Source organism: Plectrocnemia conspersa, unplaced genomic scaffold (assembly GCF_051122295.1).
Source record: "Plectrocnemia conspersa isolate PC_06_02 unplaced genomic scaffold, ASM5112229v1 ptg000004l, whole genome shotgun sequence".
NCBI lineage: Eukaryota > Metazoa > Arthropoda > Insecta > Trichoptera > Polycentropodidae > Plectrocnemia > Plectrocnemia conspersa.
In genome coordinates, this window is record NW_028277168.1 from 12,167,651 (window position 1) to 12,193,064 (window position 25,414).

The window sequence follows — 25,414 nt, forward strand, 5'->3', positions numbered from 1 at the left end:
GGCTTTTCTTGGGTTGAGCTCGTACGAACCCTCGTGTGTCCAAATTACGGAGCTGAAGTGCAAGTTTTTGATGTGTTGTCGGTATAGTATTTTTTTTATAAATAAAAATTCAATTTTGCTACGAGAATTGAACCTACGGCTTAACGTTGATTATTAGTTTAGCAACATAATAACTCTTTTTCGATATCAAACTTCTTACCTACTGTGAGATGATCAATCAGAATACTAATTATAATAATTAGTCCATTTACACCTCTGATTGTAATTAAGTAATAAAATATTGAGTTTTTTATTTGATAGTACTAAAAGCTAGTCCACTTAAATTGCTCGATGAAAATATACAATGTATCATTAAATACCATATTTGAAAAAGTAAAAAAAGAGCAAAAAAATTTGACATTCATCAAAAAATTATGTCAATTATTTTGAATCCCAACAAAATTTGTTATTCTCTATAAACTTTGAATTAAATCATTGATATTAATTCATATCTGCAAAAAACACATGCATTTGTATTTACTACATAATTTTAAATAAAATATATTTTTTTTATAAAAAATATGAAATTTATTTATTTATAAAAATTTTAATTTACACAATCTGTTCCCTATGTGCATTTAAATATTAAAAATAGGTACAAATAGTACTGTATAAAAATAAGATTTACTCTTTTACAGTTTCGATTTTGGTTTCATTTCCTTCTTTGCTTGGTCCTGTTTTCATGATTGGCACCATTCTTTCAGCACCAGGTGGTGGCAGGCACTTTTTGGGAGCGACAATGGTGAGAACTCCATCTGATGATAAGCTAGACGTTACATCGTTTGCGTCGTGGTTTTGTGGCAAAATGTACCTTCTGGTAAACTGTCTTGAGATGAATCCATGCTCGTCTTGCTTCTCTTCGTGTTTACCTTCGACTATTACGCAGTTATTGTTTATTGTTTTTACTGTGATTTCATCAGGGGCGAACTGTTGAACGTCCAAGATTACCTGAAATTTAATTGATTGTTAAGCGAGTTTAAATAATGAAAGTTAATTTTTTAACTTAATTAATTATTTTGTATTGGATACTTACTTCAAATTTTTCAGTGTCAAGGTTGATCGTGGACGAAGATTGCTGCCTGGTCAAATTTTGCGTTCTCCATGGTCTGAAGTAGCTTCGGAATAGTGAATTATTTCTAGGGAATGTTTCTAGGGATGATAGGAGATCGTCCCTTCTCAGACCAGCTCCAAAATGTTGATCTATAAGTCTGGATGGTCTTTCGCGTTCAAAGTCATCCCACCAATCGCGAAACATCAAAGGCACGATCGACATCTAAAAAAGATGAATAATCAGTATAATTTGGGACACCAGTTCTATTCTGAAACAATCTGGCTGTATTCCAATTATTATGTTGTGAACTAACGTAATAGGAATTTCACAGGTGTAGGTTATTTTTCTGTTGAAAATGTAAACACAGAAGCTAAAATTAGTTAATAATAAATAAAATATACATTGTATACAACTATTATCTGATGATAGTTCAACTCCCATAGAATGGGATTTAATGTGAAAATGAGTAAATAATTCCTATCAAAATTTATATTAATATGTATAAGCCTGTATTTGAAAATTTAAATTTATTAAAAAATTATATATGTATATTATCTACCTTTATTCGATAGTATTGGCTACTGGAAAACTAGTGATCGGCTCGAGAAGCGTTCGATGTATGAAAGCCACAACCAGAACTGAAACATATATAACTCCTGGACACCCACGTTAGACTTTTCTGGTACAAATGCGTGATGATGCCCGGCACAAATTTAGAAAAGGTGAATACACACTCCAGAACTTATATCGTTCGATATCTGAATCCAGATGGAAGTCGATCGACTGTGACAAACCCACGCGAAGAAAATCGATATGCTTCTTAATTATAGTATTTTTAGGATCTGAAGTAGTATTATATTGTTGATGATGTGATTATATTTATAAAATAATGAGGCAAAGTTGCTTATAGGTACGCATGCCAAATCGGAATTAAAGCATCGCTGCCAAAACGATTGCTCACTGAATGTTTAGAACTTCGTCTAGAATTTTCATAGTTATGGATTTATTGATAATGACGTTCGTTTCAAGAATATATTATATATGGAACGTAAATATAGCTTGTTATTGATACGTAAACAATCACAAACGTATTCCTGAAATAGTTTCCAGTCTTTATATTATATTATAAAGCTTTTATAAAGTAATTAACAAAAACGGAACAAATACAAATTTTTACTAATACTTATCTAAGGAATATACTACAGTCAATTCCGCTTAATTCTACCACATTTTATCGGGACAGCCGGTTATTTGGGCCAAATCCCAAGGAACAGAAACCAAATAAGGGATCTAATAGTAATTTACTTCGGTTATCTGGGACACTATTCCGTTTAATTAGGACAGTGAACATAAAAATAGAAGAGGTTTTATATGTTTCAATTGTTAATTATCGGAAAGCGAAGACGACGACAGTGTTTGTTTGTAGACGACTTGTTCGTGTGACAAACCTGGATGCAAAAAATTACAGCGTTATGCAAGTAGGCAATAACGGGAGTCCAACATCTGCATTGAATACCGGTGCTGATTTTGTACAATTGCAATTCTACAAAAACATGTTTGAATGGGAGGCAGGTGAGTATTTCCCCCCCCCCCTTGATTTTGGACAGAAAAATGCATGTCAATTAATTAAATACTATGAATCTTAATGAAATCGAAATATTAATAAAACGACCACAGACTAGCTAATTCTTGCCCCCTTCTCCCCTCCTCTGAAAAAAGCAGAAATGACGTCCCTGTCCTTGGCTTACGCCATCTACATGTTTTTTAATGAGAAAAAAAGACAAATAACGTGGACACTATAATATTAGTTTATTCTATTTTGGTACTAACCATTTTTTAAATTTATTATTAAAGATTTTTAATTAACGATTTGATATGATTTTTATTACACTTAATGGTGACGGTGGCAATTAGACACACATTGGATAGAATCTTTTCACTTCGATCGTCAGATTTGGCGCAACCAAGCCATCAATTTGATTCGAATATTAAGTCGTCATCTTACCGATTTTGCAACCACAAAATGTTGGAAAATTTGTTTGTGGGAAATGTGATCATTATAATTTTATTATTTTTGGCGTAGTGTTTTGAGATATTTATAATTGTTTAATGTGTTTTGCTGTAAATCGAACAATGATGAATATATTTCAACGTAAAATATCTACTGTTTTCAGAAATTCTAATACATTTTTCTAACAATTTAAGACTGCCCCTTTATGTTTTAGGTACATGTGAATATACTATATATTAAAAAAAATGTTATTAAAATTTAAATCCAATTTTTTGTAGATTGTTGTAACTAAATAATACATCATTATACATATATTTGATAATTGATTAATTTGTTTTATTTAACATACTTAAAAATCATTCACCTAATCAATTAAGTATCTAAAGCTGCAAAACTGATACCGTTTAGATTCATTACGCTTTTAACACGTTTTTGTTAAAAGTGTTTTCTCACAGACACTTTCTTCTATCTTAATTTATTATTCTTTATGATTTAACATAATTTATGATTAAGAAAACGTATCTATCATAATATAATATTTTTGTTTATAGGTTTTTGCTTACCGCTCACATATCCTAGTCACACAATCATTCATTATTAAATATTAGATTATTATAATTTATGAATTTTATAAAAAAAACTGTCCAATCACTAACATAGCTACGCCTCTGAGTACAGGCTTTTTACTTTAAATTTGGAATTTATCATCAGCGCTATGATTAATTATCGTTGCCAGAGTAAATAACACAAACACGTATTTTTTCACCCCAAATTGATTCGCAGTAGCTGCGGCGGGTTGTGTTTATTGGCATTCGTTGGGAGTATAACAAATGGCGCCGCGGCGCAATGATAGGAGTTAATTTATCTTCCATCAGCCATGACACAACACAATAAGCGAGTTTCGAATTCGGGCGCTGGAGATAAATTCAAATTCACCGGATTCCGACGTGCCCTCTGCCGGCCCTGCTTACACGCAAATTACATTTCGAAACCGCATCCCAAAAGCATCGGCGTACTGTAAAAATTTAATTAATCACGATTTTTGATGACAAAAATAACACTTTTTATAAATAAAACAAATATAGTAATTGTTTATAAATATATTTTGTGTCTATATTAAATTTTAAAGATTATTTCCGTATAAATGAAAATTCATTAATTACTCATTATTGTTTACAAATTAAAAACAACTGCATTTGAGTGAATCGCCAAAAAGGAGTTTTGGGGTCAATGGACAAGCGATATGACACTAAAATTTTCTTCCCGACGCAATTTACTTTTTTTATGAATATTTCCTTGTCACCTTAATCGACGGGAGCCTTAAGTAAGAAAAAGGAAATACGGATCATAAACAACAACAAATAAACAATACAAAAAATAAAATTTATAAGCACTGGACCACTTAAAATAGATAAAAAGGTTCATAAATGGATGCACAAACTAAATTTATAAGTAAAAATATATATCTACCAGTGTGTATTTTGATATGATTAGTTTTTTATACTGTTAGTTTTTTTAAGAGTTTCTGATTTAGAATCATGGACAACATTTTAGTTGTTTTCAGGGGGGAGGCAAAAATTGGCCAGTCACTCGTCGTTTTTATTATTTTGATTTTATTAAGATTTATAGTATTTCATTTAATGACATGCATTTTTTGGCAAAATTTAATAGGAACAAATGCACCCCCACCTGCCCCCTCCCAAATGATAGCCAGCTGGATATTGATCGTACAATTTTTATGTGAGTATGTATATCATTGTTTATGCTTTAAAATCTATTTATATGATCTATATTCTGTTTTAACTTTTGGTATTTTGGATAATATTTTTTTTATATCAAGTGTTTAGAATTTTGGGCACTATATTAAGCTGAGCCCTTGTGCATTGCATGACTCTGCTATGAGATAGCTACGCCACTAATATAATATCAATTCATAAGTTAATGCAGTGATACGCCCTTGTATTTTTTTTAATTTTTATAGCAATTATCGATAGATGGCAGTATTAATTTTAACTCAAATTATTATTTATTTTTTAGCCAAGTTTCAACCCATTTTTTTACTGTATTCTGATTTTTTAAAATACGCGCCGTTTGTATATTTAATTATAAAAAAATGATGTATGTATATCTTATCCATCAAGAAAGACACTCAAAGCTAATGCTAAGCTTCGCTTCCGAGGATTACATGAATTTCTAAACGCGATTATAAATATTTTATAATATATCATAACAATAATTTTCTATTTATGTATTTAATGACTTATATTATCATTTTGTATTATTGACGAGGAATAGTAAATATTTTATAATACTGTTTCGTATTTAATACTTTAATTATTTATGCTTTTTATTGATTTATTATTAAAGAAAAGGAAAAATAATTAACCAATTCAATAATTTTATTAAAACTATACAGAAGTAGTGATTTAGTTTTTTTTAAGCTAAAGTTAAAATAATGTAATTCAACCACTATTTACTAAAAATATAATTATTATCACTTGGAGAGACGTAGTAGTTTGTTGTGCAAAATTGTGTGGAAAGTAATATATTTCATAGAATTTTGCAGAATTAAATACAAATGCACATTTTTAACTGTCGTGTTTTATTACACAGAAAAGGTTTTCTCTTTTCTGGAATTTTCCCAAAAGAGTGTCACTTGCACACGAATGATATTTGCAAATAATTTAATGCACATATCAATATGTGCAAATGCAACACGGCAGGTATGTCGCAGCATCTCAGTGTGCTGCAGGATGTTGATCTCGAGTTCAACGACGCCATCTCTTCTGGTACATGATATCGTCAATGAGAATTTAAATTGTAATGCAAATATGATTATGTGCAGTCGGTGGTCTTCTCCGAGAGTGAGAAGAAGTTGACCAGACGCGACAGTAAACGCTTTCCTCAATTACAAATATTGATATTCAATTAAACGCTCGACGAAGGTGGCAGGCGTTCAGGTCTTAGTACCTATACTCAAGCTACCAGAAAAACACTCAATAATGGGAAGATAAACATTAATGTTATCAAATAGTTAAATGATGGGTTATGATGCCCTTTTAAGGGTTTAGAATACATGTGCACTTTGTGCATATGCTTCCCACGCAGTAATTTTAGATAAACAATTCGTATGCGTTCCGCCTTCGCCATGTGCGAATTATGATTGTTCTTTCGTCGACTTAAATAAACATGCTCATTTAACGAAAAGTTCGTGTGAAAGTCTTGACAGGGACTAAATAATTTATTTTTGAATTTCCAAGAATTTTATTTAAGGAGGGAAACAATTATTAAATAATCCACACCATTCATAAAACCTGAAATGCTAAGTAATCCCTGAAATATTAAGATTAAAAGATAAACTTCACAATAATGAAACTCTCTCTTATTCTAATAAAACCTCAACTATCCTAAAGCTCTTATTGATCTATTGTGTAATACCAGGTATACTCGTTGATTACAATAGGACAAATAAATCTTCAGTTGCTTCTTTTTTATTGTAATAAAAGTAATAATCTTTGGTACAATGCTATAATTACTTATCTGTTTTTGGACTTATTTGATTCTATACTTTTCCTATATTTTAATATAATAAATATTTAGCTAAATCTAATTAGTTTTTGGAATTTTCTACTTTCTAAATTCTGACGATTTATTTTATAGATCGTCAGGGACCTAGATTCTGAAAAACTCGATATAGAATCACTGCAGAAACTGTTTTAAAGACATACGGAACGTAAATAGGTTCTGAAAATATTCCTTAGGAAAATTCTAGCCCTTCATTCTTTATATATTGGTTGCAACCTATCGTTTAAAAATACTTTCTCTGATGTATGAAAAATTACGGAAGTGACTCCCATATATATAAAAAGAAACACAGCTGGTGTCGACTTTATCAGCATTAGCCAAAGTATATAAATGTGCTTCAAACTATATCGAAAAATGATTGTTCAACAGTATGGTTTTCATTAGCAACGAATCTGCTGTTTTACCAATTTTGTAACGAAAAATCTTGATATAGGAAATAAAGTAGATGTCATCTACACTGATTTTGAAAAGGCTTTTGATAAAGTTTGTCATGTCTGAACTCTTTAAAAAAATGGATAGGTAATGTAGGAATTTTTTAATCATACTTTTCAAATCGTCGTTAATATGTTCAATAAGGGCAACGCAAGTCGTCTGAATACAGTATCATGTCGGAAGTTCTTAAGCGCGCATCAATTGGGAAGCTCGACGGCACTGTGTACATTGTAAAATCACAGTGCGCCTTACCCTCAGTAAGTAACAGAAAGATCTTCTAGATTTATGTGGTTGTTTTTAATCTCCTGTTGTTTTCTATATCAGTATGTACTGATCTAGCTGTCACGCATTTTTTAAGACAGTTATTTGTATTATAAATTAATATTAAATATGCAACTTTTTTGAAGACAAACGTTAAGGAATGAATCGTAGAAACGACACATTCAAGTTGTTCTGGCACTTGTTTCTTTTACACAAAGGGTTCCAAGGGCCCCGCCAAATTGACGATGGAGTTTTAATTGAGTGCGAGGCCGATTTTTTTAAAGATCAAAACCGATTCAAGAATTCATCGTGTTTTTAGGAAAATGAAAATCGCTATTTGAATTTGAATTTCATATTTTGTGATAAAAATACTATTAATTAGTGAATCAGATACGTGCCACAGGTCGGGAGTACCTGGCGGAACTTTTTGATGAAAGTTCCAGGCGGACACTGATCAAGATGGAGGAGGTTCTTTTGCTCAGCCTATGTACTATCGACGCTTGGACCGATTGCGATGCTGTTATGCTTTTGCGCAACCATCGTAGTATGAACAACTAGAGATTCGTCAATAGCTTGTCAGTATAATAATATTTGTAAATACACCAAGTCTATTTGGGAACACATTTACCTAATCCGTCCGAATCTCCGATCGTCACGTACATCAGCATAATGAACACAATTGTTTAGCGCAAATATTACAGTAGACAAATATATAACATTTTAATTTATTACGCTTTTAACACATGTTTGCAACTTTTCTATCTTTTTTTGTTCTCACGGTGGTTTCGAAAAATTCGCCCATGTACTTTTTTACAGATCCTCGATAAAAAGGTATAGTAAATTTCAGATTTTTATATTTGAATCAGAGTAGTTGTGGTGATCTGTATGCTCAATATTTTTAATAGTTCTTTAGGTATAGACCTACAGTTGCAGAGGGTAGTAGTCAATCTAAAATAAGTATATGTACATATGTATATATATAAACAAGATATCGATCTCCAAGGCTGAAATTTGTATTGAGGATATCGCCTGAGGAAATTATAGAATGTTTGGCTGCTGAAGTTGAAATGTCTATTCAGATCACCACGAAGATTATATTTATAAGAAAATCTATCTCTGGTAATGGTTATGATGAATCTATCTGACATATTCTAACTAAAAATGCTTTAATTTTTATCTTAATCTAAATATACTTTCAATTACTTGATCTAATAGATCCATTTTTTAGAGGATCGCCTCTCTTATTTTCTTCTACATCATGTGCAAATAAATTACATTGAATAGTTCCTTTTGTTGAATAATATAGTAAAATGCTATTATCACACCTTAAAGGCGTCTATCGTGTATTTCTTTAGCTATGCTAGTTTAAGATTCTATGGAATATAATCCTATTAAAAATATTAGTGTATATAGAGAGGTGATTTTTTTAATAATAAAGTAAAACTTTGATATATGTAGATTTATATTTTATTAACTAAATCGTACTTTTACTAACACTTTCTATCTGATTCCATTCATCCAGTCTTCTTTCACGAGTGCATTTGTGTATGCGAATGTTGTACACACTCCTCTTTCGCTGGCGTTATAACACAAGCAATATTACATAGGCACAAATGATTAGCGAATGTAAGCCGAGTAGTTGACCCTTGTTGGATGTAAATAAGAACATGGTTGAATTGTGCGAGGTGCAATATGCTCGTGAGGTGGCAATGCACCGAAGAGACGCGCTAAGTGTCTCCGCAAACAATCTCTCTCTCTTTTGCCTTGGATGCAATGCAGGAGATGTTTTCATTATTTTATTACACGCCCATACTTAAGGGACACTCATTGTTTACGGTGAAAATAAATTCATTCTCTTCGAGGTAGATATATTATATGTATTACACGAGGAAGAGTATCGAGTGTCTCATTCGATCAAACATGTGAGGTAGAAGGAAAAATAAATTGAATATTTATAATGAAAACTTATATTGGTATTTCTACTAAATGCTATCATACAGCATTAACATTTATAATAAATTGAGTTTATTTGTTAAATTTGTAACGGTTAGAATCCATTACGTCATTCGCTTTACAATAATATACATAAAAAAATGGAAGATATCCATAGCGAAATTTACAATACTTAGCTTTAAAAATTTCATAATAGAAAATGGAAATAAAATCTATGATTCGACACCGGAAAAGTATAATCTTGAGAGCGATTCTATACTCTTATTACACGGTCTATTCTTCTATTGTTGTTACAAGAGGAGAATTATTGTAATTTTATTTGTATGTATTTGAAATTTGTTCATCGTGAACTTTGAGGCTATCCAGATGCACGATGATGGCTATAATATGATATACATATAAAGGAAAATATTTTTAAAACATTAAATCGTTTTAACTCGTATCGAGAAAATGATAAATAAATTAGTCCAGCATAGTTTTGAGGTTTAAATTAATAATAATTCCCCAGATTTTTACTGAATATTTATAAATCCTGTTCTTTTTAGCAAACAAGATTTATGTAAAATTGAAAATGTGTATATTATTTTTGGAGTATTTCGGATGAAATTTTCATTTTGGGATATCGTTCGTATACAAGATGAAGAGTAACGGCCAGAGCAAACTTCCCTGAGGAGCTCCAGATCAAATTGTAGGAAATCAAACTTTAATTAATATCTTTTAATAGCGCATTATTTATTTATTTAAATTAAATTAGATTATCGTGACCTATCAGGTTGTCGAAATGTGTCACGATAGTCAAAAAAATAAACAATAAATTGTATTATTTATGAAAAAAAATATTAAAATTAAATGAAACGACATTAAATAGACCAAGGAACTGGATGGTGATAATCTCTATCGAACATCAAAGGAGGACGCGATGGTGAACCCAAAAATGGAATTCCTCGAGAATTGATTGTCGACAGCAGATGTTTGAAGAAATACTTCGCGGCAAACCACTTTCTGCGAGAACTCAGTATCCCAACAAAGAAAGGCGCTGGGATACAATAACGAATAATAACCATTACATAAATATTTATTTATTATCCTTAGTTGCGATTGTATGTACATATAATATTGTTATTCATTAAAAGTACATATATGAATCTAAAAATTAAATACATAAAAAAAGTCGGAAGTGAAAGAAAAGTTCTAAATAATTGTCTTCCGTCGATTCTCGTCATCAATTACATTGGATTCGGTCGGAGTACATAAGTTACGAGTTCACTCATTCACCTCGTTGTTGTATGTACCAGCTAGTAAACATTTTGTGGATATACTAAATGGATATTGAAGGGTTGTTAGACATGACGGAGGTGGAGAAGCGAGGGAGGAGTGCGCCTTCATTAATCAGCGGAAAGCGATTATTCAAACAGTCTGCCACAGAGACGGGCGTCGGACCTTTCCTCTCGGCTAAACTATACAATATTACAATTAAAATTTAACCGAGCTATATAAATGTTAATGAATCGCTTCTGAAAGGTCACGCGGTGAAATAGAACTGGAATTAAAAACCATTTCATGCGAATTACATATATTTTGCAAAAATTGAAAATTGATCATTTTAATTATTGGTCAAGCTTGCTGCCATTGTGACACTAAGACCGATATTTGACATAAGAAGCGCAGTATCATTAAAAATGCAAGTGTATTATGTAAATAGATAATTAGAAAGGTATTAATATACGTTTCGAGTCACTCAAAATAAAGCAAAATATATAATATGTAACACACCATTCCATACTAACCTTAAAATAATTTCATTTTAGATTTTGAATACCATAATATAAAGAACATTCGCAAAAGTAAAACGAAAATAGTACAAAAATCCTAAACACTTGATTTAGATGCATTAATTTTTCATTCATATAAAAGAAAATTTCCCCATAAGAAATAACGGAATATTAAGCTGATTCTTTATAAAATTAAAAAATCTTCATTTAAAAATGATTAATACAAAATGCACGTGTTAAAAAGTTTCAAAATAAAGTGCTACGAAACATTGTGAATGCTCCGTGGTATGTTCGCGATAAAGACATACATCGTGACCTATGTGTCATTTCACTGTTAATTGGTTAACTTAATAGCAAACTGTTGTTTCGCTAAATAATACATATTCGATACCGCGTTAAATACCAGCTGGTGTACCTCAGGGTAGTATACTTGGTCCGTTTCTCTTCATTCTATGTACTAATGATATTCCAATTTAAAAAAATAGTAAATTGTAAATTGACACTGCAATTCTTAATAGTTTTCATGGTCTCAAACCTATTGAGGTTAAACTTGAAAACTTGAAAACTTAAAAAAATATTTTATGAAATGTAGAATTAAAATTAATCAAGACAAAACAGAAGCTATAATATTCACCAAACGTAGACAACCCTTGCCTGCACCAATTAAAAGTGAACAAGGGCATAGTATTGAAAGGAGAGCAAGCGTTAAATACTGGATTCCAGACTTAAATTCAATAAACATATAACTGCATTTCGGTCAAAAGGGCTTGGTGTCATTGCGGCTCTAAAATTCTTCAAAGTTTTTACCAGTCGGTAAAATTTTTTTTTATATTTATGAACGTTTATTTAAAATTAAGTACAAGTTGTGGTTCATAATCATTTTTTAGTTAGCAAGAGGAAATTAAAAATTAAAAATAAGACTAATAGTAATAAAAACATAAGATAAATTATGGAAATATACAAATGCTTAATTATATAAATAAAATCTACTGGCGCTTTGGATAATACACTAGCAGATATTTTTCCAATAAACTTTAAGCAGCAATCCCAGATACTTGACTTATATTAATTGTCTTTTAGTCTATTGTATGAATGTATGCTTTTGAATATAAATATTTTGCCGTGCCGCCCTTGGTGAGGTCCTCCACCCTTCTCCCTCCTCATCTGCGCTGTATCGCATTTACTCTGATGAGTGGAGGTAATAGTATATTTATACTTCGCATCGTTACAATTGAGAAAATGTTCAAAAATTAAAAGTGAAAAATCGAGTAATTAAATTTCGCATTTGAGCTTTAGGAACGCGAATAATTAATCAAAAGCTCGATGTGTAATTTGTTTGATTTATTAATGCTGGTATTTGTATGAGCACAGATATAATATATCGAGCATAAGAAAATGCCTTTAATTAAGAAGAAAATCTTTTAAATTAGTCTGTCAGGATTAATGAATTTAAAGTAATTTAATTACTGATGTGAGAGACCATTTGAAGATATTGAAAAGACATTACATTATATTGCATATAACCAAACATACAATCGGGTCACTAAATACTTTTTATATATTATTAAAAGTAAATCGAATATGTATCTTAATATACTTACATGGTTACATACGTAAACCTACTACAAATTATAGCAAATGAATAGATTAACGATTTAATAAATCACCAACCGAGGGTGAGCACAGTATGGCGTACATTGAACGATTTGTTCATGTATGTATGCCGGATAGATAGATGTACATTAAGGAATAATGTGCGGGCGAATAGTTCCGATCCCCTGCCGTTCGAAAACGAACAGGATCCGGTCAACCGGAGGGTATCCGGATTTTTCGTCCGGTATCGACGTATACCGGAGAAAGGTTTAACCGGTAATTAATGGACGGGCTCGGAATAATTATACGGATAAACAATGGCGGAGCACTTCCAATATTGGCAGGCCGCTTTCTAACGATACTAGTTTCGCTAATTGATGGTGCGATACACACGTAGCTATGCAAATTTATTGCTTTATTATAATGGACCTATTTTCTAAAATACGTAAAAAGGTGTCGAAATTTAACGAACGTTACCGTAAAAATAATATGCGCATTAACGCAAAGTTTCACTATAAAAACATAGCCATCGTGTGAGATTATTGGTGCGTATTTTGATCAATTAAATATCATTTACTGCACCATTATTTCTTATAATTTTACATCAGATATTTTATAATTTTACATCAGAATTATGTTAATAATTTACTAGCGATATAATTTATCAGCGATACTCAATCTGCGGCCCGCCAAACATTTTTGTGCTGACCAGCACTCGTTACCAAATATTTTTAAACAATTTGCCGTGAAAATATTATACTAAAAAATACAACATTTTTCGTTACCATATCACAAAATACAAATCACGAAACACGTGACATCCTCGCGGGCCAAGGATGTCGGACGTGTCCACGGGAAGCTTAGCGCCCATGGACTCGTTTACGCGTCTTGAAAGGACATTGTTTAGTGGCTTCTTTTATTAAAAAAATACTGGGACACCATCAAGTTTGCCTCTAGATGATAATGAGAGATAATAGTATACTATTTCTACTTAATATAAAATAAAAACTAAATTATATTTTACTTCAAATTTTTGTAAAAAGAGTCGTCTTATCCCATTGCGTTGCAATGCGATGAGTCGTCACCTTTTTGAAGGTAAAAAAATATTATTGCGCTTAAAAGAATATTTGAGGAATTAAATCTTGAACGAAATATGTTTTTTTCATTTCTAATATTTCGTGTGAATTGAAAATGGTTGCAATGGTTACAAACCAGTACTTTATAATTAAAAAATATGTATGTTTAAATACTTCTAATTTTTTTTTGGATAAACGATTTATAAAAATATCTATTTAAAATATAATATAATTTGCACTCACCAAATTTTTCGGCGTCCATTGGCTGAAAAACTTAAAAAATTATATCAGTGGCAATATCACAAGTAGGGATTGCAAAAATACCGGAATTTTCAAAACTGGTATTACCGTTATTGTCATTATTATTTTTATTATTAATTGATAGTAAAAAACCAAAAAAACAATGTCTATTCATTCAAAGTCGAACTAAATGCTTTATTCCTAAATTTATGCTGTAATATATCATTGAATGTTGAAACATGCTTGCGAATTTTACGAAAAAATCAAAGGGTCTGAACATTTTTTTTTAAGATATTGAATATTTGCATATATAGCAATATATTTTTGGGTAATATTATAAACAAACAGGTCAAACTCCGACTCAAGTTGTCGACATGTATGCCTAATATTTAAAAGAATATGAAGCTTTTAAACTATCTTCCTTACATTCAGGTACTTCTGAAAATACTTTATACGCTGATCCTTTATTTTGTTGTAAACGAGTACTAATAAAAATCCATAAGACTATATAGTCCATCCAAGATGTTAACGCTCATCATCGTTGTGTTGGAAACAAGGGTGCGTGTACGCATGCATGCATACATATACAGTTTTCCGCGAATTTTTTTACACCGATAGAAGAACGTTACCAATACTAAATCAGGGGTGTTTTAAGGGTAGGGTAACCATACGTTGGAAATTGAATTAAAAATTATAATATGTTATATTTTTATTATAAATTATTGTCATGTTGTGTTATTTTGTAATCAATAGTGTAATATTCTATTGGTATTTAAAAAAAATATTATATTTAACAGATATTCAACCTGGTGAGTGATTCCAAAACTGCTATCATGTGTTTGAGTTAAATATGTATATAAATAAATAAAATAAGTAAGAAAGTGATATATTATCTTCAACAAATTAAATTAAAATAGGAAAAAATAATTGAACGTTAAATTTCACATGGTCACACTATTATATTCTCTCACCAATACTGTAGTAATGAGCGTTCATATCTTGGACGGATTGTACAGTCGGAAAAATATTTTTGAAAATACAGGCGCTAGATCAATTATATTTTTTTTTTGGAACAATAAATCTAAAAAATCATCGTCTTCGATAGACCGTTTCTAGATACTTTTATTATACCAGGGGTCAGAGTATCACTTGCCGATTTATTCCAATGAAATATATTCTTATATTAATCATTATTTTTTGCCATTTGTTCGATTATCCGATTGAAATGAGAAAGGAGTGCGTAGAATATTGTAAATCTGTTTGTTTAAAATGTGATATTTTTTTCTAAAAACAGATTTATGTGATTGAGATGTGATTTTATTCATTATTTCATGTTATTTAGCTGCAAATTATTTTTATTCATAATTTAAAATTATTTAACTGCCTTATCCAAGAAATTTAACATCAGAAAAATCAAGAAATGTCTGTTGCTTATCAAAAATCCCAAGCATTTGGGAATGAACATATTAAACAACTAGCAGCATTGGGTTTTGATAATACAACGTTATTTGACGAATTAATTGAGCTTAAAAACAATACGAATCTAAAAGATCTTTAAAGAAAAGAAGAAGACATGAGTATATTGAATTTTGGAAACTGATAGCAGAAAAATACATGACTATACAAACACATTCTGCTCACTTGTTCGTCTCAGCGTATCTTTGTGAATAATCCTTTTCTAAAATATAATATGCAAAAAACATATATATAGACTTACGATTTTCACCTTGATGCATTAAGAGTTGCCTTTACCAATCAGGAACTTAATTTGTCTCAACAACAAAAGTCACGTTAATTTTTAAACAAACGAATAAATAAATAATTTTGAATATTTTGGATACGTTTGTATTTTGTGTATATATTTATATTTTATTTGTGGTTCATAAGCAATTTGGTCTAAAACTGTAAAGTTATACAGGTGTATGTATGTATATTATATACATGTACAATATGCATGTGTGTTTGAAATAAAAATAAGATAAAATAGAGTTACAGTAATTATTTGAGTTTTATTTTTTAATCATTATGTTATTCTGCGGCCCGAATAAAATAACAAACATCTGTATTTGGCCCGGAGGAAAAAAAGGTTAGGTATGACTGTTTTAGATTATGATTTATGATAGAAGTGAAGGAAGATTGAATTACAATCATAAAAAATAATTATTACTTCATCTCTGCTGAGAAGTAGACTGCTTCTTAGATACAATTTTGCTCTTCTGCGGAGCTCAGTAGATTTTCAAAGAACTGGTACAATATCTCTATGATTTCGTCTTTCTCTATCAAGATTTTTCCTTCGTTATTTTTGCAGAACTTGGGCCGTGGTTAGAAGGATTTAGTTTGCTCTTTCTTTTTCTATTATTCGCAGCCCATATTTCAACATTTCAGCTCTTTTCTTTTTGGTTATAAATAATTTATCAAAAATATCGAAATTGAATTATAATTCTGTTACGTTCATAAACTGACACACTCCCAATTTACAATTGCTAGGATTAACGCACATTATAATCATAAAAAATCCATGATAAAAATGTTTAAAATGTAAAAAAAAATGGGTTTCTTCGTTTAAAATGAAATACCGTGGGAGACCACTTAACGTATTAATATACGCGCCATAAATCATAAGATTAAATATTTTTCCTTGAGAATTAATAACGCGCGCAACCGTTTCTAATCTACCTTATCGGCCAGTAGCAATTTGTTTCAAAGAAATTCGCCAGCTTTCTATAATTGGTCGTCTCACCGAAAAGAGGCGGACCACAAAATTCATCATGGATGAATACTGAAAGAGAAATCACTTCCCCTTTAACACATACTTGAACATCCGCAGCGGAGTTCAAAGCACCCGAACTTCAAAAGACCTCCCCCTTGGACCACAAGCCGATTAAATTTCGAATCAGCAAAGATCGCAGAAACCGTCGTTTCCCTCTCGTCCACTGGAGCAGCTCCACGTACAGAATCCAGAGCGACATACTTTGAAAATTCCTGTAGCCAACACGCATTTATATACATATATACGTATATACACACAAACTTTAACATATTTGTTATTATTAAAATTGCTCACGAAATGTGAAATAATAGCAATAAATATTTAAAAAAATATATCGCACACCTAAAAAATATGTGCATCATAGGAAAATTGTATCAGCTCCTCATTGCTATCGGTGAAAACATCATTGTGTTTGACAAGCCGGATGTCTCGTGTAAGGGGAGCGTTTTCAAAGATTACACCAAAAAAGATTACCACGTTTACGACTCTATACGCCATGGAAGAATTGCTGGTGACAAATGTGTTACTGATAAAAGAGTCCTTAGGTATAACATCGATGGCATTATTGATTACAAAGTTATATTTTCTGATGAATTTTCCCTATTACCCAGACGCCCTAAACAAATTAAATCTTTTTTGTCAGATGTTTCCCAGCTTTATCAAGCCCCACAGAAAATATCCAATCATTTGCACAATCTTTTGCAGGAATTAAAAAATGTTATAACGAAAGATTGTCATGAATTTTATGATAAGTTGAATTACAACGAATGATCTCTCACCATTTATCATGAAAATTATAATTTCTGTCTTGTTTTCAAGAGATTGTTGGTAAATTAAATGTTTTCTTGGTGCCATGATTATTATTTTAGATGTTTTCGATTGTGACTTTTTTTAGATTATTCCTTAAAATACTCATGTTAATTGATAATAAATATTGTCAAAACTGATTTTTTATAACAAAATACTGTTGCTTAAACTTAAACTAGAAAAGAGTCACCTGACAGCGTTTTCGAGAAGACTGATGTTAGTATTGATCGTAAAATATCTTCCGTTGTTACTCCAGCACTCCGCTATCAGTAATTTTACGATCAAGATCATGGACTGAACTGATGCCAGATTGAACGTCTATCCCACGCCTATGTATACTCACGCGCAACGGTGGCTGAAATAAAACGGAAGAATACCGATGTAGTTAGGGTCAAATAGAACCTTACCTGAACATTTTATTTTATCCATTCTTCTCTCGCATACACTCTGACATTTACACATATTGATGTGTGAATTTTAAATCGACCTGGACAAATGACTCTCGAACAGGAACACTGAAACCGGGACGTAAAATACGAAAATATAATCTTATATACAATAATTGCACAACGACAGTACATATGTGATAAAAATAATAAAATATTTGATACAATAGTGTGGAATGAAAAATATATTTGTAAAATAAGAGATTTAGATGATCGTGGTTTTGAGAAGCGCTCTTCGCTGCGCCGATACGCAGGTGGGCCGATCGGGCCGATCGTATCAACTTGATAGCCATTCGCCGAAGGAGTGTGACGTCACTATCGGAACGTCGCGTCGGGGATAAACTCCGCCTCTCTACTGCGATTGGCCTGCGCCTTTTCGGGGTGGGGGTATGTCGCGGCACGCACGCACACTCGGGGCGAACGTGGTCGCGTGCGCACGCCACTCTCGGTGTCGTTTTGTACCGCGGTCGTTTTCTACGTACGGTCCCGCGTTTCGCGTTCCGCGTTGACAGCCGCTGAATTCAAAGTGACGTTATCCGCGCGTGCTATTTACATTTCGTTTCGACCGATTTCACGAGCCGCCTCTTCCGCGAACCCCCGCGGGAGACCGATCTACCCCGAGGGCAGATCCATCAGCCAAAATTCGCGTCAAGAACCGAGACCCGGTGCCTTCGTACGCGATGGAGGGCGCCGGCACTGGAGAGGGACCCTCGCACAGGGACCCCGATAGGGACTCGGACCTGGAGCACAGCCCGCTGGTCAGTACGCCACTTCCGTTCGCTTTCGATGCAAATTCAAATTCAAAAAACAAAAACAATCGTTATTATTCAAATTTAAATGTGACCGAACAAATGACAACAATATTTTTTAAATCATTATCGTATCGATTTCGCCCGTAAAATACGCTTCTTTTAAATTCACTCGTATTAAAATCGCGCGGTTTTGCCAAATCAGCTTTTTCCCTTCTTTCTCTTTCTTGACAATTTTACCAATAGGCTTCAGGTAGCAACTTAGTATAAACAGAATTTATTCTCTCTCGACGTATTTTAATGCACTCGGAATATCATTAAAATTACATTTTTTTTAATGATTTATAATTATGATAATTTGTATTGTTGTTTTTGTTTGATTCTGTGCATATGGTGTCAATATTTCATTACAAAAATTTGATTCAACAAAAAATAACATTTCCATTACATAGTAACATCTTGTGCAAGAATCTTTTCCTTTTTGATAAAATGTTTTTGTTGTGTAATAAATCTTGATTAAAATTATTTCATATTTGTATATATGAATTACGGAAATTAAAATATACATTTCGCTCGCATATAATTTAAAAATAATAAGTAGTTTCAACTCAAATTTTCAATAATAATTACGTAGATAAATTTCTGAAATTAAAACATATTTTAGTTGGATTTTGTTCATTAATTATTTTTATAGCGTATGTATCAAAGTGGCATTAACAAGTCATTGCATTTTTATCGAAAAAATGTATTCCGATAACCGATAAACTTAACAATTCCTAAACTCCTTTTTTTTCTTCATTATAATCTGTACGTATTTTTTTGGTTGCGGCTTATCTAACTTCGTCAGTGGAAGCCAAAAACCCAACTTGCAAAGGGATATGGGAAAAAAATGCTAAAAGGTCCCATGCGTGTTTACTCCATGAGTTACGGAATCTGCGCACAAGTGTTCTCGGGTCATAACTGTAAATAAATATTCTATTTTTAAATTATTTTTATAACATATGTAATCCGACGGATATATTTAAATAAAAACAACAATTTTTTAAATTACAATGTATGTAATAAATTCATCATAAGTAAATTTAATTTTTAAAATGAGCAACTAAAACTCAGGCTACTTTTGTATACAAAAAAATAATAATCAACCTTATCAATTTTAATGTAAGAATTGCATTTATAATATGTAAATTTAACTTTTATTTAAAAAAAAAAAGATTTAAAACTGAGGCCATTTTTGTGTACAAAAGTATATTGATTTTTTAATTGCAGTGTAAGAAATGCATAATAATGCATGATTAAAATATGTAAATTTAAATTATATATTCATTTTTTTACAACAAAATGTAGCTCTAAAACTGCGGCTACTCTTGAATACAAAAATATATTGCTCGACTTTTTAATTGTATTGTAAATAAGTTCATCATAATATATAATATGTAAATGTAACTTTTTTCTTTTTTTAATGTAAGTAGTTTTAAAACCGAGGCTACTTTTGCATGCAAAGATATTTAATTGCATAAATTCATCATTTATTATTTTAACGCTAGACGGCGCCTCTTGTTTTTCCAAGAATATCTCAGAGTCTAGTTTCCCCTTTCTAGGATTTCATTCTGATGCATCCCCGCATCTTTATCTCGCTGCAACTCACAATTTGACATTTCTCCCTTCGCTTCATTTGAGCGTTCTACAAATAGAGCTTTTTTCCCTCTTCTCTCGCGGCGCGTTACTAATACACCACCAAGGCAATAAATTAAATGGTCAGAATTTTATTAGGTCTTGTCATAGTTATATTATTTAGAGTCAAAATAAATATCAAATGGTCAGAATAAAAATATAGGACAATCGTGTGAAGTAAAGAAATATAACATTTATAAATATAAATGGACAATAATTTTTCTCCCACCTCGCTCCCACCAAAACCGTTGGAATGGTTAGGTGCGAGTGAGTGTTAGTCAGAACTTTGAGCACCCCATGAACGTATTCAGAGCGACTAACGAAGCGGGAATAATGACAGAGCGGCGGCATCTGACAATGTTGCGAGCTCAACCAAAGAAATTTGCTCTAAAACACATTGATAGTGATAACAAACTGCCAACATGCGAATGACATATCGACCAGTTGTACAAATCTACAGCGTTATATCAATAACAACATGAAAAATGTCTGTAAAAATAATTTTAAAATACGAGCCTTACAGTAACGATTAATCAATAATTATTATAAAATCAAACTGCGCGCATGCATTAGGCAAAGTGACTTATTTTGCATGTCGACACTTGCTTGCATTTCTCGGAAACTTACCCCTATTTTACGACCAAACATACAGGGCTGGGTGTGTTTTATGGCGTGGCATAAATTTGTATGCATTATAATTTATAACTTTCTTTTAATGCACCCTATATTATATTATTACCATCGTGGTTTGCATGCTCTCCGTTGTGCGATCAGTCGCCGGAACTAAACGTTCATGAATTTCGATCCATGATTTCGGTCGAGGTACACGTCGTAAATCTAAAAATAAATGAACATCCAAAGTTTTATGGCTGTTATTGAAGGAAATACACTACAATGGCGCGCGCAAAGGACCGCCCTTTCAAAAGCGCATCCCTATTTCTAAGAATTTATCTCTCGATTGTTTTTCCTCGTTATCTACGCACCCCCATATGCTTCTATCGGCTTAAATGTTTCCTTTCAAATCGTGCATTATATCGACTCATTTGAATACAGTATCCGCCGAGTCCGTGAGAATCGTAAATCAATAGTGTATTTCCATTTGTAATTATTAATATTATATTATATTAAATATATTTATGATTTTTACCGTTACGGCTATAAATCCGGGCGTCCATTAAACGGCAATGTCGCATTGAGACTTTTTCATTACCTGAGATTATTTAACAAGATAAAAACGAACAATGCTTATACCTACCTGTCTCACTACCTGAACAGTCTCAGTGTAGATATCGATACTGTAATATTTTTTTCGATGATATTCTCATGGTCGAATGCTTTTTCAACCCTTATATGACTGTCCGTTCACAATGTAGTTAATCCGACGCTTCTCGCGAGGCATCGATCAAATATTACCAACTAGATGTTTGTCTATTATACGGGTAGTTGAGCGTTCAATATCATATAAACACACAAGGGTTGCTTCATAACACCCATAACTTCCCATTATAATCCGAGACGCGGTCAATTTGACGCATTGGAATTTACAGGAATTGTGTTGTTTGAATCGCGATGCGGGCATCTGTAGATTGTAATGTTTTCTATAGTTAACCGGCCAATTGACGACGTGGAATTTAGACATTGCCACCATAGTCGCTTTACCCTTGTTAATTCTCGGAAGGGTTGCCGGATAAACAATCGTAAAATATTTATTTCCGTTAACTATTTATCGTCATCTGCCTACTCAATTTCGCCTTCGGATGCTGTTGTTACAATAATAAACACAAAGATTATATATTCCATCCCGTTTCTATCCGGAGTTAATTCTATGATTAATTCATAACATATACATTGTGATATTGTAATGGAGAAATTCATTATAATAATTATTAATTTAATTGCATTATTATCGTTAGTGCATTTGATAAGAACTTATACAATTTTCAATGCCGTTGTATAATATTTTTTGTAAATGATCGCATGTTCTCTGTTATTTGATGTTATGTGTTATGACAAAGTAAGTTAGAATAAAGTATAGTACTATTTTTATTACGCTATGTATACTTTGAATCAGTATTTCTTTATCAGTAAGATAAAAACTATTATGAAATATAGATTAAAACATGATTATTTATATTGCGTATTTATTTTTTGATAAATTAATAATATTACATTTTAACGTTGAACTTGTATTGTTCATATGCCTATATGGTTTCTTGTTTAGCCATTACATCAGTAAATAAAGTATGATACATATCAATCTTTTCAAGAGATTGTTCTTAAAAATAGTCTTATAATATTTATTAAAATCCATTTGTTCCATAGTTGTACAATGTTATTTATGCCCTCAGAAAAGAGTTTATATTCCGAGGTGGTAGAATGAAAGGGCGAGACTATATGGAGGATGAACCAATACTTTCTGGATGGTTTCAACAGTGTTGCGGATGGCCATTGTTATGCAACAAACTGTAGTTATAGGTGTTTGCTTTAAATTTCAGGCTTTCCCTTTTTAATAAACATATCATGTTTATTGTCGAATGTCACAAAAAGCTGTGAGCATCGATGTTCTTACTCAATAAATACTTTTTTACCTGACAGGCGTAAGCCCGATGAGTAAATCAATCAGATATAAACTACCTACAAGTAGTATTAACCACAGACTCAAAGTCGAGTAATCGGTGAATTTAAATGTATATAATTAATTAAATATAATTTACAATCAATGGATCATGGTTTTTAATAATAAATAAAAATTAGAGTCTGGTGCTGAGACCCGAACCTGTGGCCTCTGAGTTATCGGTGCAAGCCGCAAGACTTGTTGATGTTTATATTATATTTAGTTTATATATAGATTATAAAAAACTGAGCCAGTTCCAATATCAACTAGCAGTGTTACTGCATTGCTAATGTTATTGTACATCACTTTATCTGCTGATCGTATTATGATGGATTTTATGACGTTATTAAAAAAACTGCATCATCTTTGTAGAATTTAAAATGCAAAATTTAAAAAAATATTTTTTATGTGTGTAAATATGTCATTATCAGTGGTTCATGTGTGATATTCTCTATACGCTAAATTAAGGTTAACGTTAATTTTTAAAAACGAATTCACTGTCAACATATACTGTTCAATTAGCTTAGCGGGTTATCACTACTGCATAAAAGTCAACAACCAGCTAAATATTAGGTTAAAATTTTTACTGCGAAACAATTTATGCATTCCCATTATTAAGTAAAACTTAATTGTATAAAATATATTTTAAATAAACTGGCATTTTAAGAGTACTAAAAAAAATTTATAAAAATATGATTTTATCGAATCTCAGCATTAACGATAGCGGTTAATTAGCAATAGCAAAACATTTAAAAAATAAATTTAGGTATTTCCTCTTTTTATTAGTGAAATATCTCATTTTTTACGCTGCGTGAATAATTGTGTCTTAACAATTTATTTTTGGTAAAATACCCAGAAATTTTGCGCTTCGCGGTAACTGAACTCATTTTTACCTTTAATTAAAAATCGGGTTTTAAAAACCAGGTTTGGATACCCTTTTTTTAGCTAAATTTTTCACTTGGTACTCGGTTTCAAATATATTTTTTTTAAATTATAGCGTTTTATAATTTTGGATATAAAAAATTACTGTGGGGAAGATTTTTAAAATTATTTTGAACGTTTAGATAAATACTGTAAATTCTTCTTATTGCATGTAATATCAATTTCTCAAATTAAAATAATTGTAAAAAATAGCTTTCTACAGAACTATGTGAAACAAAAAAGGGGTAAAAATTAGGTCTAATTCTTGACTGTCAAACGCGATGGAATAGCTTAGAAAACATTGGGACAACGAGATAAAAATATTAAATATTGATATAAGAGTGAAGGTATATTCGATCAAATGAACTGACAAGTTTGAAAACTGAGATCAGTTCCACGTTATTAAATTCTATAAAAAAAACGAGTTCGAGAAAAGACAAATTGGATTAGTAACTATATTATTATATTTGCAAAATCCAAAAAATATTTCTTCAATTAAATTTACTGTTTTCACTTGCTACAAAACTTGAAAACATATTATCGAATGTATCTGAATCTCTGTATAAAACTAACTATATACAAAGGATCCCAAAGATAAATGTTTATTGAGGAACAAATCGGGTTAAACCGAGTTTTAGGAAATCAAAAACGGTTTTTTTAGACGTTAGCCCGATGTGTTACAACGAAGTAAACACAATCAATAACTATGACTAAATTAACGTCTGTAAATCGGTGGCTCATATTAGTTTATTAATTATGAACTATTATTACAGCTTTTAACCCTTTTAATGCCAAGTCAAATTAGGCTGTGTATGCTAAGAATGTCAAGCATTTTTGGCTAATATAGATTATTTTATTATTATATTTAAAACAAATATTTCTAAAAATTTTCATTTTTTTGTGTGAATCCAATTTATTATGGGAGCAAAATTAAATCCAGTTTATACAAGTAAATATGTAAAAAGTATAAAAAAAAAATATTTCATAATTTTACAAAAAATATGAAACTGACACTGGCGTCCATATGACATTAGTAATATATTGGAAAAACCTAATATGTGATGATCGATCTGAATTATGATTATATAACAATATTAGGGTTCATATGGGATTCGAACCCCGGTTTTCCAGGTATTTATCACTTTTGTACATAAAAATTGTAAATTTGCTAAGACAGTAAAATACACATTACTTTCATGGCATTTTATTATCTCAGATGTATCAATTCTTATTTATGTACGCCAGGCGGGAGGGGGTGGATATAGTACTCTCCAAAAACAAAACAAGAATCAATTGAATCACACTGTTTCTACTAGTAAGTTCGATTGAATTCTAAATCTTTTTTCAAGAAATTATTTAAAAAAAAATCTTTAATTTCTTTGATTTTTTTATTTTTGCATTATCTGTATTTATTGAAGAT

The 25,414-nt window shown here is 31.3% G+C and overlaps 2 protein-coding genes across 4 annotated transcripts in view; one reads left to right on the forward strand and one right to left on the reverse strand.

Annotated features, from left to right (window-relative positions):
* Window positions 1-543: 543 nt before the first annotated feature.
* Window positions 544-1,783, reverse strand: LOC148235949 (protein lethal(2)essential for life-like). The gene is made up of 3 exons (XM_088184390.1): window positions 1,650-1,783; window positions 1,073-1,312; window positions 544-987 (listed from the first exon to the last, which is right to left on the reverse strand). Exons 2-3 carry the CDS (start codon window positions 1,310-1,312, stop codon window positions 664-666), a joined length of 564 nt encoding a protein of 187 aa, XP_088040516.1. The 5' UTR covers window positions 1,650-1,783; the 3' UTR covers window positions 544-663.
* A 16,658-nt stretch (window positions 1,784-18,441) lies between these two features.
* The window catches only part of LOC148235950 (protein dead ringer-like), a 171,490-nt gene continuing 164,517 nt past the window's right edge, over window positions 18,442-25,414 (forward strand). For all 3 annotated transcript variants that reach the window (XM_088184945.1, XM_088184946.1, XM_088184948.1), the window contains exon 1: window positions 18,442-18,794. In XM_088184945.1, the coding sequence (XP_088041071.1) occupies window positions 18,717-18,794 (78 nt within the window). In that variant the 5' untranslated portion in view covers window positions 18,442-18,716. The remainder of the gene's footprint in view (window positions 18,795-25,414) is intronic.

Bases quoted from the DNA above. Each gene is read 5' to 3' on its own strand.
- LOC148235949 (XM_088184390.1), bottom strand. From the start codon at position 1,312: ATGTCGATCGTGCCTTTGATGTTTCGCGATTGGTGGGATGACTTTGAA. The intron at 988-1,072 runs GTAAGTATCCAA...ATTAAATTTCAG, and splicing joins TTGACACTGAAAAATTTGAA to GTAATCTTGGACGTTCAACA.